The 23,317-nt window shown below is 36.4% G+C and overlaps 1 protein-coding gene across 2 annotated transcripts in view; it reads right to left on the bottom strand.

Annotated features, from left to right (window-relative positions):
* Positions 1 to 23,317, bottom strand: part of prex2 (phosphatidylinositol-3,4,5-trisphosphate-dependent Rac exchange factor 2) — a 512,388-nt gene that overhangs the window by 191,087 nt on the left and 297,984 nt on the right. For both annotated transcript variants that reach the window (XM_039754613.1, XM_039754614.1), the window contains exons 20-22: positions 8,574 to 8,710; positions 5,271 to 5,388; positions 3,530 to 3,714 (exon numbers count right to left, since the gene is read on the bottom strand). In XM_039754613.1, the coding sequence (XP_039610547.1) occupies positions 3,530 to 3,714; positions 5,271 to 5,388; positions 8,574 to 8,710 (440 nt within the window). The remainder of the gene's footprint in view (positions 1 to 3,529; positions 3,715 to 5,270; positions 5,389 to 8,573; positions 8,711 to 23,317) is intronic.

Genomic DNA, 23,317 nt, shown 5'->3' with positions numbered 1-23,317 from the left:
GTATAAGTATTAACACTGCAAGAGTTAAAGGAATACAACAATCAAAAATGTTATTGTTTTTATGTGTTACTTATGCCAGATGGTTTGTATTGATGGCCAGGAAATATTTTAAATTTCATACTTTTTTGTACAATGGCCATTAGAAAGTTTATCATAGAAAGTGCTTATTATATAGTAGATCTTATTATTTTTTCTCAAATTAAAAAGAAAATGAAAATGCCTATTAAAAAGCCAGATTTTATCTGCCATTATTTAAATATCAAAAATCTAAACTAAAAAAGTGGTAGAAGCATTTCCTAAAGCATGCCAAAAATGAAAAAAAAAGTGAAAATGTAAAAACAGGTAATACTAAGACTTTCTCCACATATTTCATGAAGCTGGTCAGCACCAGACAAGAGGGCACTGACACAAGAAGGCAGCTAGAGTAAAGAAGAGTATGAATCCACAGTTTAAACATAGATCTTTGACAGATAATGCACTGTAGAGTGGGAAAGAAGGTTTGAGGAAAGCCACGCTGAGTGTGTCTACTTCATTAATTACAATCATTATACAACATAACACATTTTCAATTATTTTGCCTAATATCTGCCTGTGTGGGGTTCTTCCGTGTTCTCCTTGTGTAAGGTTGGGGTTTTCTCCTCAAGTACTCTGGTTTCCTCACACATCCCATAAACATGCATATTAATTTAGATGCTGATTCTAAATCGGCCCATTGCGAGTCTGAGCTGGTGTGTGGGTGCGTGTGAGAGGACTCTGTGAAAGACTGGGGTTGATTTCTGCTTTGGATCTAGTACTGCTGGGGTAGGTTCCAGTTCTCCTTAGACATGGGTCTGGGTTAAGAAAGTGTGAGGATTGCATGTTATATTATGTTATCCATGAAGACTGCAAGGCTCTTCATGGATTCTGTTTTCCTTCTACACTACCACAGTTTAGTCAGATGATGTTGTGATAGTGTGCCCTGTAATGGACTTGACAGTTCGTTCCTGTCTTCGACCTAGAGACTCTTGGAAAGGCTCCAACTAATTGTAACTCTAGACTGAGAAAAATGAGAGGAGAATACATAGATTTTACTGTATTTATATTAGATGATGATTTTATCATTATTTAGCTCACAGTCATTATATTATTGAATTACCCATGTGCCTTAGTAGGAAAAAGGAGGAGAGAAAATGTATGGAATATTAAATTATAAATATAACAAGGAATTTCCTTTCTTGTTTTAAGTTGGGCCAAAATAAACAATGTTTTCTACTTGAATGCAAATTTAATTATACTGGTTTCAGTTCATTTGTTTGGTTATGAAAGTGGAAAAATGCATATAAGATGACAAGGTTACTAAACTCTAAAGCTCTGAAATTGTATACTGGTAGAATTTCTGTGAGAAGCACAGACACACCAGTGACTAGTAAGGTTATGCATTCAATCAGTCATTATGGGTACAGTAGGTCATGTCCTTCATCAGAAAAACGTTTTGAGGGTGATGGGTTCACTTTTTGAGGTGCTTTTGAACAAAATGATCATATATACAATACTTTGTGTGTTATTAGTTAAAAAGATTGTGTTGATCCATTACTGTAACTTAGATGAAGATCAGACCATATTTTAAAACAAATGTATGTATAAATGTGGTTATTTCCAAGAAGTTCACATACTTTCTCTTACCCTGAAAATTAATTGAGGGACTTTACTTTGTTGTTTGTGTGTAAAACATGGCTCACAATTCTTATTTTGTAAATACCATAGGACTTCTTTCTATAAAAACAAGATATCGAAGCAGTGGGCATATCAGAGAGTGGGTAGCATTTGTAACTTAATTTTGACCATGCTTTGTTTCTGGGGGCAATTTACATGTTCTTGTGTAGGAGTTCTTCAGTGAAGTTCCATTTTCATCCATAAACAAAGTACTTGGGGAGTTTAGCTCTCAATGACAGCTGCTAACTTGTTTATATTAAAAGGTGGAGAAAGTAGTTCACTCTGCTAGAAGAATCTTCGTTATTATCACTGTTTAACTTATAACTTTATAAAGAAATTCTAATAAAAGGTTGTAAGATCTCTTTCAACATCTCTGGAACAACATCTCCACAAGGCACAAGGTGTTGTCCCTATACTCTATCTGTACTATCAGCTTCAGAGGATCAGACAGCAATTGTTTTGCTATCAAGTTTGTAGATTATACAGCTTTGACTGGCACCTCTAACAATGTGGCACATTTTGAAGAAGAGGCCAAGGGGATGCAGAGGTGGTGCAGAAACTTCAAGTAAATGTGAGGACAACAAAAGAGCTGCTTGTTAACTTTAGGAAGAATTCTGAAGCAGTAAAACTACTGGTCCTCAGAGGAGAACAAGTCAGGAGAGTTAGAAGCTTTAAGTACGTGCGAACTATAGCGAATAATAGCTTGAACTTTAATGTAAAAATGCAAAAAATCTAAAATGTCAACAGCACAGCTCTTTATTAAGAAGACTGAGGAAAATGAACATTTCATCCAGCATCCTGCAGAATTATTATACATGTCATACTGAGGGCATACTGACTTTTTTTCATTTCTGGCCTGTTTGGGGACTGTCTGTGATTAACAAAAATACACTAAGATAAATAATCCAACTGGGACCTGCTCTCTCTGGACAAGAACTGTATAATAAGAGCATAAAGCGGGTATGATTATAAAGGAGCAGACAAACTGCTTGAATAGTTGTTTCCAAGTTTTATCTTCTGTTTGGTGATACTTAGTGCCAAAATTTTAAACAAACGGGAGTAGAAATAGTTTTATACCGACTGTAATAAAACGTTTAAATAGGCCAAATTCAATTTTGTTGAAAAAAGTAACTCTTATAGAAGTGTACACAAATATGTTATTAATGTTTACTTTATGTATGTATGCATTTAGGAATGTGTATGTTGCCCACTGGATCAAAGCAAATTTCTAATTGTGGACAATAAGGTTAAATTAACTAAACCAGACATGAATGCTGAAAAGAACAAATCGCTCTCGGTCACTAATAACTTTATGTCTCGTTTTATCCAATATTTATTGTTCATCCTTGTTAAAACAGAATAATCCTTCTGTTTAAACATCAACCTCACATTACATGGTTAAATTTGTAATCTATTATCCACCAACATTATTTTTCCCAAAGCTTCCTCATTCAACATGGGGTCACAGGGAGATGAAGTCTAACTTGAGACCAATGCAGGAACCGACCTTTAGTGGGACACTCGTTTGTTTAGCTCATTTTAAATGAGAACTTTGCTTCCAAACACTGCTTCCAGGCATTTTTTTTATTTTACATTTGCTTTCTCCTATTAGGATGCAGAAATAAAGCTTGTTTTTGCCTCACCACATATACATTATAGAAAATGAAAGCTTCACTAATTTCCTAAGGGAAATATAAATTACCTAAAATATTTGTAGCTGTATTTTTCAATTTCTTTTAATCTGCTTGCTACAAATCAAAGCTCGGCTGGAGAAAAGGATAAAAATTCAGCCCAATAGCCATCTTGTATTTACAACTTGTTTTTAGCAACACTGTACCTTTGCAGTTAGGCTAAAAAAGCCCTTGGGTTCAACCATTTTTTCGAGTACATGGCACTTGATCCCAGCGGTGCTGTCGTATTCATACACAACTCCGTATTCCAGATGAACATTGTCAACTGTCAGGCTCACATGGTCCTTTTTTCCATCTATTATTGCAATAGTGCTGAATTTGTCAATCACTTCTAGGAAGAAAGAAGGAAACACTGAAGAAGCATGCTTGGATTTTTACATTGGATGCCAATACAAATCTCTATTCATTTCTAACATGGGACATAGTTTAAAAGAATTGGAAAATGCGGTAAGCACTATTCCTTTATATCTTAAAATAAGTAGTATTTCTGAAATAAACAGGAATACTGTGTAAAATCACCAGTGTGCTGCAGAAGTCATTGTACTGATGTATGTGTTACCCATCTATCTGTATTTATTTTGAAAGCCCCTGTTTATGTTTTACTGCTTCTAGTAACTTTTGTTGTAAATTTTTAAGTAGAACTCTTTAAAGAGAATAAAGTTTTTTTGGTATTAAAATGTTTTAACCATTTTTATTTTAACCATTTTAGAATCGGAATCAAGAGTCAATTAGAAATGAAAATGAGAAGCAGAATCGGATTCAGATTCCAATAAATTCTAAATGATACCCAACTTAAGTGATGAGCTTGGCTTTATTCAGCATAGGACATACCTCTGCGTTGGTGCTGACTGCCTGATCTGGGAATGTTGATCTGTGTTGTTTGAAAACTTTCCTTTCTGTAGGGCTGACCTAATGAGGAGGTTGCTTTATCAGTCTGAGTTGTTTAAAAAAGCAAGAATGGAAAACAAAATAGTTTGTTACCTACATTGCAGCCTGCTAGCAAATTGTTGCTGGAATACCTGCTCAGAGAGAAGTATCGTAATTACGTATTTCCTCACTTTGTTGTTGTCTCCTGTTTAACTGTAATATCTCATATAGGAGCTCCAAGTTCTTTAATGGAAACTTTCACAGCCAGAGATTTCCTACTTAAGCTGTTGTTGCAGCAAAATATTAGCATTTGGAAGAACATCTGTAATGTTTACACTGGCCATCTTTAGATGTCCCACACAATTCAATTATGAAAGGGTGTACTGTACGTTGCGTATGCCATACATATTACATACCTCAGGGGCTAGACATAAAAAGCCCTATACTTTTCTTAGGAATTGCACTTTTTATGTTTATAGGTCTCAATATTGTCTATAAGAAAATCTGGGGTGAATTCAATGTTGCCCTTTGACAGGCAGGATTAAGTGAGGATCATATTATGACTGAGCACCAGTGAACTATAGTAGTGATAGGTCACTAAAATAATGTGATCCCTATAACGGAGGAAAATAGTATATCGATTGACAACAGTTTGGTGTATTTTATTGTTTTCTTTTTTTAATTTAGGAGTGGTGTTGCCCTAGTGACCTCTATACATGAGGCCCACTGCTGTGTTAACTGATGCTTAAAAACTAGGACTTGTGTGAGTTAGTGCTGTGGTGTATGTATTGCAATGAACTGTCATGCTGTCCAGATTTGGTTATGGCATTGTATACTCTGATGCCAGGATAGGCCCTGCTTCCTGCAAGTGGATATGGACATGGGAAAACTGAATTAATGGATTTTAAAATGCTGTGCATATATTGGTCAAAAAGCCTATCATTCATAACAATACTAAATATTATTGACAAGTCATACAAGGGAATAAACAGACCCCAACAAAGCAAAGGAAACTGGTACCTTCTACTTTACATTCAAAGACATCACCACAGTCGTCCCCAGGGGGTTTCAGATTTGCTTTCTGCAGATCTTCTTGGGCACTTTCAATGCTGTTGTAAACCCATTTTATAGAATCTTGCTAAAAAAACACATAAGTAAGTTGGAATAGAGTTTCTCAATTTGAAGATGTAGTTTACAAGAAATTGCATAAAAGAAAATGTATCAGAGATCAGTTTTAAAGTTTGAATATCCTCAGTAAACAACCCCTATTTTAGTATTTACTTGATGGAAATAGGTGACTGATTTATTAATTACAAAGTAGACTGGATTTGGTTCTGTTTAACAGGAAAAGTACTGACCCCCAACAATGTAGAACTATGTTTGTAAGATAAAAAAAATTGAAGGATGTGACTGTTCATGTTCATAAAGAAAAGAAAAGAAAACAAATCTGAATCTCAAAAATCTCAAATCTGATTCTATATTTTACATTCAATGAAAGTCACAGGGAATCAAAAGCATATAGTTCATGTTTGCCACAAGACAGGAAAAATAGTAAACAGGTCTAAGGAAAGCAGAAAAATAATTCACAGAATCAGTTTGGACATTCAAGAAAGAGCTACAGCATCATCTTTTTAAGTAAGAAGACCTCAGGATGTCACCAGCTTATAATGAAACTAGAGACAGAAGCAAATGAGCTTTGGTTGAAGGCACATTTACTGATTGAAGAAATGTTTCACGGAAGGGTATATACAGCTTTTTGGGTGCATAGTGACAGGTAAAATGTTAGGTGACAGAATAGTTGAGTGGATTTAAGAAGTTTCAGGGAACTCGGTTCTTGTGTGGACCCTAAGTGACTGCCACAGACATTAAAGCATGTGCAGTGTTTAAATGGTGTTCAGAATCCTAAAAGAAGGGTTGCCCTCATGTTCTCCTCATTCACCACTGACATCAAACACTGTAGAAGTATATTTGGCTCATTCTGTGTATTTCAATAATAAAAGTATGGTATAATATAACGATCAGAAGTTATTTTATAAATTCACCTTAATGAAGAAAGAGTATATGCAAGTCAACAATTGCACATAAATATAAAAGTATTCATTTCCAAAAAAAAAGTTGGCATGATGTTTTTCCATCCAGTAATTCTCAATAACACAGTATGAAATCATATTTTGCACAATCATCTGTTTAACAATCTTTAGCATGCAGAGAAAATGCCAAATACTAAGCATTAAAGTTGGTAATATCTGACATTTGTCTCCTATGTCACTGTCTTCCTTTCATTTTGAATGTTTAATATTTAAAACTAATTTTAACAATGTTCATTTGCACAAATTAATTCTTTTTAAATAAACTTATAAAATGGCCTAGTAATGATTCTGCTGTAAGTCACAAAAATGATCCAGTGAATAATCAATGCACTTATGTTTGTTTCAAAGCTAATGAAAGTTACTCCTAGTGTACAGATAAAAATGTAACCACCAGACAAGAGGAGAGATGGAAACTATCATGTGGCAGGCTGCTAAAAACAACTTATTGTCACTTTAAAAATTATAGCTCATAAAACACCTAAATAGGAAAACAATACTTCTTAATTTCAAAATATATACAGAGGCCATCCCTACACCTAGGAATTTCGCTGAGAATAGCCTCTAGCCATTGCTGAGCCTTTGCTTTCCTGACAGATCTTTTCCTTCTCATTCCATTCATCCAGTGTGGCTTTAACACTAGGTTACGAGTAGCCAGGCTGTCCCATCAGTGAGGGCACATTGAAGGATAGTGACAAGAAGAAATTCATGGTCAAATAGGCAGAGGTCAAAACCAAAAGATCATGCTAACCTAATTAGTAAAATACAAAATACAAGATGGGAATCAGAAACCAGGGAAAAAGAGCACAAAGCCAATTCCAGTAGATCAAACATAAATAAATCACAAGGACAAGGCCTAGAAGGATTTTCAGGATTCTACAGCTGGATGCAATGGCATTTTTGGATGACATTTAAACCCATTACCAATTAAGATGTCAGCAGAACCTTGTCTCCAGCAGAATGCTGGGATTGCTCCCATGAATACGGGGAGAACCAAACAACACAAAATAGCCATGCCACTTGGATTCCAAGATGACATTGAGGTAAACAGAAACAAATGAACAGCTTTAAAATGGGGTATTAAACTAGAAACTGATAGAATTTTCAGAAGTGTGAGGAAAAAAAACAAAAAATCATCAGATTTGCTGGTCTACTTTACTAATGTTTCTCAATAAACCACATTGCTAAAAACACTCAGACAATTCAGACAAAATGACACATGGGAACCAAAACAATTAAGCAGTACCTAATATTCTCCAAAATGCTAGCAACAGCATTCAGGGGAAAATTTGGGATCACCATGATGCTGTTACTATGGCAGTGGGATTTTCATAAAGACATGACACAACTGATCATGAAAACCCTCAGCAGGTTTACTCGTTTGCTTTTGTACAATCTGGCATGCCCTGTACTTTTGAAAAGCCACTTCAACTTTTATTGTTCCCCATTCTCACTCTGAATAGCACATGCAGACAGTCCAGTGGTGCCTGCCCAACTGCTTAAATTGCCTTCACAAATCAGAAGTCAATAATATGGGAATCCAATCAGCGTATAATTTGACTTTCATGTTTTTATTTCACTTATATATGGCTGAAGGAAACCCAGAATGTGTTGTATATCTGTGAATATCTTGTCTTCAAACCTGCATTTAAATGTTTGAGAAAAGAAAGTAAAAATTAAGGCGAGAAGTCCACGTTGAATCCCCTTTTCAATAAAGGAAGAGCATAATAATGAGTGAGCAGAAGAGCAGAGAATTAAAGATGCCTTTGCAGAAAATGAGGACACTTAAGCCTTTTCAATGTCCCTGCAGTATAAGCTGTCACAGTGTAAGTGGAGAATACATGCTACATATGTGTGTCATTTATTCATATTAAAAATATCTCTTTGCATTGGCTTTTGATGACTTTTAAAAACATCTGAAAGCATGTCAAAGGCTTCAAGCTTAATAATGACGCTGTAAGCCAATGGTTCATTTTAAAATATCACACACACTAGCATATGCTTTCAATAATGTTTGCTGTCAAAGCTACACTGTAATCATAAAACCAAGAAGTATATTTAGTGACCAGAATTACATAATTTACTTCCTCAGTAAGAGAACAGCTCACCCACATTAACAAATGTCAGAGTGTTCTTGAAGCCATTTCATTGCTGAAAATGTATTTAAACAAATGAACTATGCACCTGACAGTCAAAAATAAATTACAAAATACAAATAAAAACTAAATGACCTCACCTGTGTTGGTCGTCTGTATTTCCTGCAGGCTGTGACATGTGCAATGACACTAGCATGGCTCTCTTTGCTGACATTAATTCCATTCACTTTGATGATACACTGACCAGGATGTAAACCTGCCATGGCAGCCACAGTTCCTAAAGGTATAATAAAATCACCAAATATTTACTTTTGTTAAATAATAATCAAATCTTAAATGAATAAGTGAATAAAGAGTAATATTTACAGAACAATGTGAATATCAGGTTCAATATGAATCTTGTTAAGCAAACTGAAAGTTGACACAGGTGAACAACAGTTACAGTACAACTGTTCACATGTAGCGGATTCCATTCGGAGCGCAGGAAAGTTTAGGGCAGAGTGGTGGCTCTGAGGCTAAGGATCTGCGCTAGTATCCAAAAGGTTGCTGGTTTGAATCCCTGGTACTGCCAAAAGAGATCCTACTCCATTGGACCCTTGAGCAAGGCCCTTAACCTGAAATTGCTCAAGTAGGTGCTGTACAATGGCTCACCATTGCGAGCGAGCAAGAGAGAGAGAGCGTGAGCAAGCGAGCGAGTAAACATTACAGAATTACATTTCCTCATGTATGACGCGCACCTGATTTTCTAATGCTAATTTTCGGGAAAAAATCTGCGCGTGGTAAGGTGGAAAAAAAAGTTAAATGGCTCACTCAGGATTGCTTCAAAGGTCAGATCAAACTCGCAGCGTTACAGATTTTAGTCCTGTGCTTCAGCCACTAGAACCACCCTCTGAGACTCACAAATTAACACTTCACATTTCTGTTTAACACCCATGAACATTACACTTTCAGTTAGTATATGAAAAATAAAGCAAATGATAAATTCCATTAAAGGGTCAACATTAATTATTAAGGACAGTCATATAGTATGACAAAGAAAAATGCTGGCTGTACAGTTTGTACTTGAAGAGTTAGTGGTAACACTGGCTGATGAACGCTCTGAAGCAAATGTTTTAAGATGTCTCTTTATTCTAGCCTAGATCTGTGAAGCACTTAAGACCACCTAGGTTCGCCTGCCTGTCCTATGTATCTGTAGACTTTTGCATTTTATCAGGAGATTTTAAAGAAAAGGTCTTAAATTATGAGAATCTTAAGAACAACTACAGAATGGAGCCTTTCAGAATGTGTGATCTATTATTTGGTGCTGGACCTAATTTTACACATTTTCATGTTTAATGTTCACTGCTGCTAGTAAAATATTGCTCTTACATAGCTTTTTGTGTTCTCTAGTATAACTATAATCATATTAACTCTTAATGTCCATCATAAACAATTTAACTACAATGAATACTTATGCCTCTATAGTAACAGAGTGCTTTATATTTATAGAAAATCATGCAGCATGGAACACAATAACAAAAACAATTGGCTTTAATATATTGTCTGCCAACACACCATACTATGAGATAAATGTATGCCAAATAATAATAATAACTAGCCAACCCGCGGCGTACCATACACCGCATAATCAGGCCGGTTTTTTAATGATTTTTAAGCAGAGGGAGAAAATTAACATTTGAAAAATCAGTAATGTAATAAATCAGCAAGAAAAGCAACATTGTAACAATGCATGGAACGAACCAACACACAATCGTCTGAAGTGACTGAAAACTGGCGCACCGTCCTCGCGCCTTCTCCTGCCAGACGGAGGGATGGGGGTGCACAGCGCGGAGTGTGGAACAGGAGGAAAGGAGAATGACGTCCATTCAGCTCCATCTGTCATGCTAGTCTGCTGATTTCTCGTTCGGTATGCACTGCCCGCTCATGTGCCCACCTCCAGCTCGTCACTTGAGTCGCCGTCTTTACACAGTCCAGATGTACCTGTGACTGACGTAGACTTTTCATTGCTCTGTGCGGATCTGGCTGCTATCCTATATATAATCCACCAAGACACCCGACCACGGTATTAGCAACGTGGGAGGGGGGTGAGTACAAAGGGTTGGGACGCAACCAGTGGGAGCGTATGAGTCGTACTTAGGGGGACTTAGTTTGCAGCCCCAATGGGGTTCAATGGCTTACCCACGCCAGGTAGACACACGCTCAATGTCATGCATAACTATTTATTGAATGCTAAACACTTCTGGAAAGACACGGTTGTCTAAAACGGGTTGGTGTGAGAATACAACAGTAAGCGAATGAAAAGATGGAACTCTGGAGAGAGCAAAATACAACACAATAGTGAACCCGCGGCATAACAAACGCCGCATAATTATTTAATGATGGTTGAACACTTCTGGAAAGACACAGTTGTCTAAAAAGGGAGGGTTTGAGGATACAACAGAAAGAGAATGAAAAGATGGAACTCTAGACTTTTCATTGCTCTGTGCGGTTTTGGCTGCCTTTTTATATATAATCCAACCAAGACACCCGATCACAGTAGTAGCAAGGTGGGAGGGGGGTGTGAACAAAGTGCAGGAGCATCTAAGAAGACGCATGTTTGTCGCTGAAACAAATTGATGCATGTAGCGTGTAAAACAGTTTGCTATGGTGCACGCAGGAGTGCGTCGTAACTGAACACTCTTTTTTTTAAAGACTGCCTGTGTTTTAACCTCAGTTGTAAAGGAATGTTTTAAGGACCCCATGGGATACCCCTCGGTTTTGGCTGCTTTTCTATATATAATCCACCAAGATACCCGACCACGGTAGGAGGTGGGTGTGCACAAAGTGTAGGGACGTAATGAGTCACATTTAGTGTGAATTCCACGGCTTGCAGCCTGAATGGGGTTCAACGGCTTACCCACGGCTGTCTGCGCTGGGTAGACACACGGTCAATGTCATGCATAATTATTTATTGAATGCTAAACACTTCTGGAAAGACACAGATGTCTAAAACGGGTTGGTGTGAGAATACAACAGTAAGTGAATGAAAAGATGGAACTCTGGAGAGAGCAAAATACAACACAATAGTGAACTAGCGGCATAACAAACACCGCGTGGCTCAGACATGCATGTGGACTCTTACCACGGACGAAAGGGACTAACTGGGTGGTCGGTTAGTTTTTGCGTCCGGGCAAATGGGCAGGCAGTGTGAATGCATAGAGAGCGAGGGTAGACCCTGTCCGGTGAAAAAGGAGCGTTGGTGGGCAGGAAAACATCTTCCGTGTTCCTGCAGGAGCATCTAAGAAGACGCATGTTTGTCGCGGAAAAGAATAGCTGTATGTAGCGTGTAAAACGTGGTCGTGCGTCATAACCGAAAAGTTGGTTTTTAAAGACTGCTTACTTCATTGTGCTTCAACCTCAGTTGTAAAGGATTGTTTTAAGGATCCCATGGGATACCCCTCGCAAACCGTTTCACACGCTGCATATGGCAATTCACCTCCGCTAGAAACATGCCTCTATGAACAGTCAACGTAGTTCGGAGGTGCATGACATGCACATGATATTAACCTGACCTGCACTGCATGTGGCCTCTACGACAGACGAATATAAATGACGCCATTTTTTCTGTGTCGTCGCGTCCGAGTTGGTAGGCGTGGCCCTGTGAGTTGTCGTCGTATCCAATGATCTTGGAGTTGGTGAGCGTGGCTCTTTCCTGCGTGCACCATAGGTGTCTCACTTGTCGGCAGCTTAGTGAGCTTTCCATGGTTGTCTTGCCTTAGTGAATTATATAAATAGATAATAATAATAATAATAATAATAATAAAACATTTCATTTATTAGTGTATTTCATGATTCTCAAGGACACATTACGTAAATAAGTTAAAAGAAAAACATAGACAGTTTAAAAAAATATAATCCATGGAAAAGTAAAGTTTTAGTCAACTGATATCCATTGACACAACAACAAACCAAACACCTGCCCAAGAAAATTAAAGCTACTGCTTTCCAACTCTTCCCAAATTTAATCTAAACATTCTTTTTTTCTGCACTAAATAATCTAATGTTAAGCATTTTATTAAAATAATTGATGATCTGTTAATAAACTAGTATTTAGAAAAGTCCATCCATTCACTCTTTGATTTCATCTACCTGCTTGATCCTGCACAGAGTTGTAAAAAACAAAAGGCTTTCAGATAGCATTGGGAACAAAATTAAACACTAAATGTGCACCAATTGATAGCCCAAATTACTCCAACAAATTCCAAAGATGGAATTACCATTAGCTGGCTGTTGTGAATGAGCTGAGGTGTACACATATACGAATGCCCTGCAACTGGTGCTACATCCAGCATAACGTTCTACCTACACCAGCAAGGGACGTTTTAATCCCTATGACCTTAATAGGGGCTCAGAAAATTATAAAAACCTCTGATTAAGAGAGAACTGTGAGGTATCGGAGAAAGTGTACTTCTGATGTTCAAAATAAAACAGTGTCAAAGTCCAGACACAGTATAGTATGAGGCAAGTAAGGCTCTGTTTTCTGGTGCAGATGTGTAATGCTTATTTTGATTTAAAACATATTACACATTGAAAAATATTTGCAAGGTATTTGAGAACATTTTATGTATTTTTCCATGAGAAAAAAACATTACACTTACAGGCCATGTCATATATTGGAGTGAAGGGAAAGGACAAAAGGCAAATGGTAGAGTATATTTTTACTGGTAAGTAGTGACACAAATGAGTTATGTTAAAGCACAACTGACACTATTCACAAATAACACAGATTGATTAAATACAATTCAGTGATCAATTAATAGACTACCCCTTTCATTCACCTGTTTATCAGTCCATTCACCATTTCATGATACTGTACTAGGAAGCCAAGTCCTGAGTCTGCTATTGTGTACAAAATTGTCATTAATATTTTTCCAAAAGACAGTTACAATAAAACTGTGCATCACATTCAATTTATTTATTTTGACAGTGGTGGGGCTGTTTCTGCCAGTTGAACTACTGAGTGGTGTTGGGTTACGTGAAGGCGTTTTTATCTGTCAGCATTCTGGCTGTTCAAATTCCATTGTTGTTCACTACATGACCTAAGGGTATCTACTCTAGAGAAGTGCAACTGATCTATCAGACTAAACATTCAGATTTACATGGCAAATTAATCATTTCTTTATTTCACTGACATGTCAGATTCTTGTGTTTAGTTTAACTCTCAGCTTCTATGATCTGCCTTGCGCTTCTACCCACTGTTTCCTTCTTTTGCACTTTGAGCTGCATCATTTGTATGAAAATGTGCTATATATATATATATAAATATTGTTGTTCTTCCTCTCAAAACTGTTTCTTTGGCTGCACCTACACTGTATGCTACCTTATGACATGAAGTGCATTCCTTGATTCTATTTTAACCACAATAATGTATAATGCACTGTAAAGCATGAATTATGAAGCTGCACAAGACTGAGTGATTACTTTGACCATAGTGTTTGTAAGGGAGGTCATTTATTCTTCATCATTTATTGGCCACACAGCAGACTTATACTATGAAATTGTGCCGTTCTCTGGTTCTGTTGGTATGTATTAATATAGTTTATGTACTGTATGCATTTGCTGATTTTATTGATTTCTTAAAAAATTTACGTTGTAAATGTAATTCATTCTTTTACTTCCTGCAAGGCACTTTGAGCTGCAACTTTTGTATGAAAATTTCCTACATAAACAAATGTTGTTGCTGTTATCTGCAAGTTCAAAATACAATGGGGCTTTTCAGGAGATGTTACAAAAAGCACTGGGCTTACCTACCTCAGTTGTTTCTGTGAGGAGAGAATAAAAAACAGCATGCCGCATGATACCTGACAATCCTTAGGACTAACAAGAAAAAAATATGTATCCGTGGCTCACAGCCAAGAAGAAATAATATTGCAAAGAGAATGTGATATCGATTGAAAGTAAATTCATTATTTCATTACTATTTTTAATTAATTCTGGACATATTTAGCAGAAATACATTTACACATCATCTACATTAGTTTTGTACTGCACCAAACACACAGGAATCATTTCCATAAAATGGAAATAGCATGCCTACAGTATTCATGATATTATAGTTAACACATATTTTTAAAAAAATCTTTACTTTTCCTAGTTTTCCACTTACCTACATAATGCATGTCTTACAAAATGAACATATTAGTTATAAATGTAAGAAACATCACAAACTTAAAATATTACATGTGCTAAAGCAGTGCACAGTCCAAGGAATTAATATGAAAAAAACATTCTGTACACTGAAGAGAAAAAGTGTTAATAATGTTATAAAAATAATCTCTTACTTGAAATGCAGCTGTATGTCATACCAGCTGCATATGTGTTAATGTCCTGCTGTTCTCCCAAATTACTTGGCGTCAGTGGTAGGTCTGTCACAAGTTACCTTGAGGATAAATGCTTTGATTGGTGGCGCTGGCAACATGATTTTTTGGTATTATTATTTTGTATTTGTTTGAGAGGGAACATCATTTGTGGCAATGGTTATAACCTGCAGAGACTTTGCTTCCATAATACTTAGGATGCCAATAGAATATTCTGAATAGCTGTTGTTTTAACATATTAGTTCTTTGAATAAGTTTAAAATGATAACTCTCAGCTTCTCATCTCAATGTTTTAATCAATATCAATTGAAAGGAGTTTTGTGCCCTCCAGTAAAGGGCAATTTAGAAGTCTCGGTGCCCTCCTTCCTGTGATTGTGCATTTAAGGAAGGATAGCCCACAAGGGCTTACATCACTTTTCTGGCACTCCTACCTTTCTTGGGCTGGAGCTCTCTCTATCATTACCCCCATTCCAATGCCCCCCTTAAGATTTTTAATCAATGCCACTTCCTCAGGTGTGCTGCTGATTATGGAAGCCACCTGAGCTCTCATAAAAGAGTTGCACTTACGTCTGTGCTTTGCTGTCACTGTACCAGTGGCATTCCTCTACAGTCCTTACTGTTTAGAGATTTCTACCATTTCTGTTATGCCAGTCACGAGTACCCAAAACATGCCTTTTAAGTTCCAGCCATCCTCTCTGAATTGCTTGTTGGTAACGAAGACTTGAGGCAAATACAAGGATGTGCTAAACAAGGACCAGAAGATGTACATGTTTTCGAGAAAATATAATGACGGTCAAGATTTAAAGGTTTAAAAACTTGTTTATCAAAAATCAAAGGGCTAAATCATACAGTCTAAACAAAAATTGCCAAGAAATGTTAAAAAGGACTACATTATAACCAGACACAAGATGGTAAAACTGTGATACACATTTGGAAATAATCAATAACCAGAAAACCAGAGACTAAAAGAACAAGTCTAAGGGTGTTCAAGGTTTGTGAATGAAGGCAGAAATAGGCCGGGAACCCGGGGAAGTAAGGGGATTATTCATCGCAATTTCAACAGTGCAAATCCAACTCTAAAATTTCAGATAAAGAGCTTTAATGCTGCACGGCATTTTATAGTAGAGATTTTATGATGTGGCATGTTGTCTGTCTAGCAACAGTGCAATGTGGCTTGCCAACCTACTAATAAAGCGCTGAAACTACAGAATGGCAATGTGGCACACGTAAAATTAGACAACAAAAATATTTACAATTCACTTAGGAAAAACCATTTATATCAAACACATATATGGTTATATTACACCTTACACCTTTAAAATATTCATAATAGATGAACAGAAAAAAGTTATCTAAAACAGCAACCATTTCTAAAAAGGTGTCCTAATCCTTAACATTTTGTAGTTTTTTTTGTCCTCTGGCTTTTAATTCTTGAATTTGCTCTTGACCTCATTGCTGGGTTAGTGTTCTGGATAACGAGTAGGGTTGTGTTACATTTGCAAAAGTATTTGAAGGTTTTAATTAGTTTTTTTGTTGTGTTGTGTTGTGCTGTGCAGGCTAGTTTTTTAATATCTGGGATTGTAAAAAAATATCTTTGTATTTTTTTGCTCAATAAGTAATTAGTTGTGCTAATTAATTTTCCTTTTTGAGTCTGTACCTTGATTGGTCTTTTCTTATTCATTTTCTATATCATTTTCAGTAAATAATTTACTCCTAATTCATTGTTTCTTAACTGGTTCTGGTAAGGACTGCATAGTCTTTCTGGTTGTTTCTAGTCCTAGTGGGCATGTCCTGATAGCCATGTGGTCAAAGAGGTGCCCACCTAATCAGTTACTAGCCCCCGAAGACCATAAATACACATCATTAATGAAAAGCAGAAACAAACCAACTTGAACAAGACAAAAGCAAAAAAGATATTGAGAAGTTGGGACAAGGAGGAAAAAGGAAGTGAGCATAAAAAATTTCAATGTGTTGAAAGAAAAAAGGCTAGTAAAAAACACAAAAACAAGAAATAATAAATTCCAAGAATGTAACAAAAAAAGAAGAAAGGGCAATTTTGTGACTATTTACAAGATCTGAAAAGATGACAGTTTACAAGAATCTTTTGCCCCTTTCATGTGGAACATGGCTACTGGCAACATCAGCAGTTATAAATGCCATACACATCTAGATGTACCCATGTGGGAGACTGAAGGATGAGAGTCAGCAAAACTAAGTAATACAAACCACAGTAACAGCAATGCAATGCAAAGAAAAAAACAAAAACTACAAAATGGCTGTGAAAAATGACAGCTAAAAATGCTGTAAATCTAAGGCTAGCTAAATGAGGGAGTGTGATGGCATTCTACTTCACCTCTAAGTACTACGCTTCATGCAAAACATTTTCATAATTAAAAAGAGCTAAGACTGGGAGAATTGTAAGGCAAAAGCAACAAAGTTTTCAAAACAGATTTATCTAAGATGGTGACTAGCAATGTTACTTTTATAAAAGTGAGTCTATCACTTACAAGTTTCTTGGGAGTCTGTCTCATCTTAAAGAAGCTACCAGTGTAATTTTCCAAGATTAGAATGAGGTAAATGAATAACAAACTCCCCTCACGAAAGAAGGGATAAACTGAAGGGAAAGCCCATACACCCCCTCCTATGAAGTGGAGCTAAGATCAGTAGGACAATCTGTAAAATAGCCCTCTTAATGAAGCAGTGTTCAGAATAATGGGAGAATCGTCATGAGTCAGAAATTACTAGTGGTGTTAGTCGATTGGAGGTAACAAAGTTCTAAATATTAAGAGCTAAATGATGTGACTTATTAGATAAGGTAATGGTTATTAGAAAAAAAGTATAAAAGCAGATGAAATATTCAATTGATTGCTCACTCTAAGGACTTTTGTGACATTTGTGCATAATGCTGTGCAAATAATGAAATGTTACGTGTTGTTATCTAGGCTCCGTGACTGCCTTTTCAGAGGATGGAGAAAAATGTTTTCTATGAGAACTTCAGATCACCATTCAGAGTGGATGACTCCTGTCATGATGAGGTTGATCAGAATAAGCTTTGATAGTGAAAAGCAAGTTGGCACTTGCACCCATTGCTTCCTGTCACTTGTGCAAGCCAAACAGAATTTGCCGATCAGAATTAGCATTCCTATGATGATAGTAAGTCACAGCAAGATAGAGGTCAAAAACTAAACAAGCAGATGCAACATAAAATCTTTATTTTACTGTCAGTAATTCAAAAAAATGAGCCAAAAGAGGGTTGGGCATCCAAGAATATACAAAGGATTTTTAGAGCTGCAAAAGACAAAAATCTTAGCATAACACACGTTTTCAATGCATTCCAAATAAACAAAGAGAGTCAAAAAGAAGGCCATATAAATCATACATACTGAACAATAGTAGTGAATTGCTTAGTTCCTCAACTCCAGTGACTATGCCTTTAAGAGGAATTTAAAGGGACAGAAACAATACATGATTTTACAAATTTTCAAAAATCATTAATAGAATTATAAATATGTGATAAATAAAAAATAACAAAATAAATAACTAAAATGCTAGGGCGTAAACAACAGAGTAACATGTCATTTTATGCAATTCCATATTCAATATGCAGAAGGAATGCGGGAAAAAGCTTCTCCTCAGTATCTCTGCACTAAACTTAAGGCAGTGGTATTGTTTACCCGACCACAGCACATAAAAGATGTTCAGTGCAATTTCCCATCACATGACACTGTTAGAATATCAGCACGAACAGACATAGGGCCCCAATGGGCTACAGAGGCCCGAAAATTGATGATGAATGAAAAAACATGTATTCCTTGGTTTTCAAAGAAATATTAGTGCCACCAAACTGGCCCATTGAATCCTCATTATCCTCTTTACCATTATCCCTGAGATAACTTGTTCACCAGTAGTGGCACGCACAGCATTATCCCTGAGTTTACGCATTTCCTGTGAACTGCAGGAAATGATGGACCCCGGCTGTTGGACTGAATTTACTGCAGCAGGAGAGCTGAATTAACAACAGCAACAACATTAAGGATTTTAGAATGGTGACACGTGATGTAGAAAGTTATTTTGTTGTGTTATAATAGTGAATGCATTATAGATTCTATCTGTAGTGATAGTGAAAGATAGGAAGGTGATGAATGCTGAACTGTGATGCTACTTCTGAGAGCTTTGGACGACTTTCAAAGCTGCCATTCATCAATTTCCAGGGCACAAGGCAGAATTATCACATACAGATGACAACTTATAGAGCTTTGGTCTATTCATAAGTTACAATGCAAGCTGAAGCCAAATTCCAGGGTGTTCATGTGGTCTGATGTCCGACGTGATGAACAGCTGGCTTTTGTTGCACTTGTTGTATGTAATAATTCGAAATCCTGATTTTGAAACATAACTGATTAATAAAACCTTTATGTAAAAAATCTTTTGGAACATTCCTGATGTAGATCATAACCAAAAAAATTACTTTGCAGGTGTTTTATTGACAGCTTACCTGTCAGTTTGCACTGTAATGAGAAATCCTCTATAAAAATAAATCACTCACAGTAGTTTATGTACCTGAGCAGAGTGTTGTTATCGACAAATCAATTATGATTTAGAAATGTCCAGTGGCAACAAAATCACACAAACTCTATCTCCAACATATTCTGAGCTGCTGACCTATCTACTGGACAACAGGTACATTTTATTGGTAGCTTGAGTCTGAAAACTGGTGAAAAACAAAACCTGCTAATAAGTTTTTATTTTTTATTTTATCTGTTTTTATCTTTTATTAGTTTTACCTTAATAACTGAAAATAACTGATATTGTGAAATTAACTAGGTACCAAAATAATGTTTTTAAATATATTTTCCTCACTCTCTGCATTGAAGGACCAGACTGTCTTTGATTTTATTACTTGACATGACATACTACTATATTCTCTAAATGCTATCAAGTATAATTCTTTGGCACTGTATACTCTGTCAATCTTTCTCTATCACTCATAATCTCAGATCATTTCTGGGGATTTTGCTGCTATCCATAAACCTCTTTCATACTCTCATACTACCTGCTCTTTTTGAGTAGTGCCTATTTACATTTAAGCAAACTCCTAAGCTTTGACATTATATACTTTTTTATCCATGGTTCTTTCAGAACACCTAGGATGGGCCCAGCCAGGGGACCCCTCCCTTCCAAGTACACCCCTGGTTATCAATATTGCCTACCAAAACCACTGCAGTAGATGGGAGGAATTGTAGGATAACTAATGTGAAAGGAATGGCTAGGGCATAGAACTAACCTTCTGCTGACAGTAGAGTACAAATGTGTTAACTTCTAATAATTTTGTATTCTTTGAATTATAAATACGGGTTTGCTTCCCGGATCCTCCCTGCGTGAAGTTTGTATGTTCTCCCCGTGTCTGTGTAGGTACTCCCCGTGTCTGTCCAGGTACTCCGGTTTCCTCCCACAGTCCAAACACAAACAGGTTAGGTGCACTGGCAATCCTAAATTGACCCCAAGTGTGTGCTTGGTGTGTGGGTGTGTGTGTGCGCACCCTACCCGGGGTTTGTTTCCTGCTTTGCGCCCTGTGTTGGCTGGGATTGGCTCTAGCAGACCCCTGTGACCCTGTAGTTAGGCTATAGCAGGTTGGATAATGGATGAATGGATGAATTATAAATAATTTAGCCCATAAGGAATTTTGGTGCTTTCCATATTACATGTCATCCTCCTGTTGTCAGTGGTTTATTTTTACAGTTTAAAGACAAACAGTTAAATTGGATTATGTATATTTAAACTATTCAGGAGTGAGTGTGAGAATGAATGCAAGTGTGGCCTGTGATGGACTGGCTTCTCATGCTGGGTTAGCTTTAATTTTGCACCAACTTCTAACCGGACATTTTGTACCTATATATTAAAAAGGATATATTGGTCTTGGTAAATAAATACTTCTTACTGATTTAAATGGCTGCCAATCCTTGGGTTATACCTTCTCAATTCAATCATATAGCAGCAGTGCCTTCCTCAGTCTCATCTGGTAGAAAACCAGCCTTGGACAGGGTGCAAGTCCATCAGAAGGCACATATATACACATAAACACACACACTCACACTCATAATACACTGATTGTCTCTCGTTACCAATAAAATAAAAAGTCAAAAATGTAAAATGTGTTGAATATAAAGTAGAAGTATTAACCCCAACAGAGTTAAATAAGTTAAATATGTTTAACAATCCAAAATTATGATGGTATGAGGACAGTCTCTCTTCTGCCCACTGAATACAAATGCATTCTTAGAGCTCAAGTGTGCCTTGTTACTGACCTGAACCCTAAACACTTTAAAGACCTCGTTTTTAGCATCTAGATAAAGATTAGCATTTACCTAAAAGAATCTTAAGGAGCACACCATGAATTGTCAAGAAATATTAATCCTAGATTGAAAGTGTACTTTAAAAGAACAGCAGCATAAACATAAAAAAAGAATTCAATAAGAATAGATTTTCAAATGAATGAATGAATAAAAAAAAAAAAAAAAAAAAGTCTGGCTGTCTTCATCATACATCAAAATGCAGTTGAATGGCTGTAATGTCGTGACTCCAGTACGGTACCTTGTAAAACTACAAGGAGCAAGCAAATCTAAGGCTTTTATGCAGAATGCATTTTTATGTGCAGCTGAAGGGCAAATGCAAATTTCTGAAAGAAACAGGATACAGATGAAGACTCATTTAAAACAGCAAATAAACGATTAGCATCACAAGACAATTTCAGGTTGATCTCTGAGAGGAAAAGGTGGAAAAAATAAAACTTTTTTGTGAATGGACAAAATGGGTGCTGGTAAATTTGACATGTTTCACTTTGGCCATGTTTGAACCCAGAACTGACAGTTGTCTGAAACCCAAGAACAAACAAGTTATTGGACAGAGTAACAGGTTTCAGTGGTGCTAATGTAATTACAATGGTTTCTCTAATAACCAATTACCATCAATGGGCACTGGAAGACACTATATATGTCAGAACATTGTAACTCCTGACAGACTTTGGTTCTTTTTTAAAGTGTACAAACATTACAGAAGAGCTGACAGTTACTAAGAAATATACATTACACTTCAAGTTGAGAAAAATGTTGAAAATACAAGTTTGAAGGAGGAGACATGAGGAAACCCAATAATCTACAGTGACCACACACCACTGAATCAACTCAAATTAAGTCGTAATTTCCCACTGCCCATAAACAATGTTAATGCCAGATTTGGCAACAATTTAAATGTTCTCAGTTAATGTTATTAAACAACAATTTGGCAACTCATGCTTCTAAACATGCCAATATATTTAACCACTTCTACAGTGTCATTGGTTGAATTTTCCTGTGGGAAATGACCTTGTAAGCAAGTTTTACTTCACAAGAAAACTGATTGTTAAAATATTCAGCCACAATCAAACCCATAAATGACCATCTGGATATAAAGTAAGTAGGCCACTCAGTATATCATTTACATGTAACTTTAAACAGGGTCCAAAAAGATTTGTGGCGGAATGGAACTCTTGGCAGTCCCCTCTATGAGGTGTTTCATGGAGAAAGCACACCAATGACTGCTGGCTGTGCTCTTTTAACTTTCTGCAGTAAAATGTGCTTTTTGAAAGTGATATTATTGGACTTCTGACAAAAGATTTAAAGTTATTTATTTTATCTCTTGCTTGTTCCTCATAAGATTTATTTTAGAATTGTTTTAGGATGTCAGGATAGAAATACAGAATATCTCTAGGGATACTCCTTCTCAGACGAAAAATAGTTCACACTCAATTTTTTTCGTAACTAAAATAAAATAAAAGGACAAAAGAAATGTTATGTCAAGATCTGTAGCTACATGTCAAGAAGTCTAAAATCAGAACCTTTAGCTTAGTTTTATGTTATTAAAATGCAAGCACTTAATATTGCAGTTATTGTGTTTAGCTGTTGTCCCTCCAAATGAATGTCATTGTTCAGAAATTAGAGCCACATCTTGAAAGTCTGCATAATGATGAAGAAAGGTCATGTACTGCTTGTGAAGAACGTATTAAAAATGCTCAGAACAAAAACAAAAAGGCAATAACAAACCCTACTCTAACAGAAAGCAAGTTGCCTCTCAGAAGATCTGAAAAGGGCAAAACATGTCTTAAAATGTTTTGGTGAAATTTTAAAGTTGCCCACAGGGAAACACACAACACTGCAATTACTGTATTGCTACCTGCCATTAATTAGGAAATGTGATTAACTGTAGTGCAGTCATCACCTTTTTTGTACACTGCATTTACTACTGTATAAAGCATTAGAATAAAATCATCTGATGAATCAGGGCACATTACTGTGCAAGGTGTATAGTATATACTGTAGCACTAGTAATTATATTTCATCACAGTCTAGCATACCCATAGTTAGAGGTGCGCAATCTGATGATTTTGGATTGTGAATGATCTTAAAGATGTCCACCATCTACTTTTCAAGAGAACCGTACAGATCATGATCTTTTATATTCTTCTAATACTTGATATTGATGGATCCGTGCCA

The sequence above is a fragment of the Polypterus senegalus genome, chromosome 5 (assembly GCF_016835505.1).
Source record: "Polypterus senegalus isolate Bchr_013 chromosome 5, ASM1683550v1, whole genome shotgun sequence".
Lineage (NCBI taxonomy): Eukaryota > Metazoa > Chordata > Cladistia > Polypteriformes > Polypteridae > Polypterus > Polypterus senegalus.
Note: the sequence above shows the minus strand (reverse complement) of the source record. Positions and strands in the feature narration are given on the sequence as shown.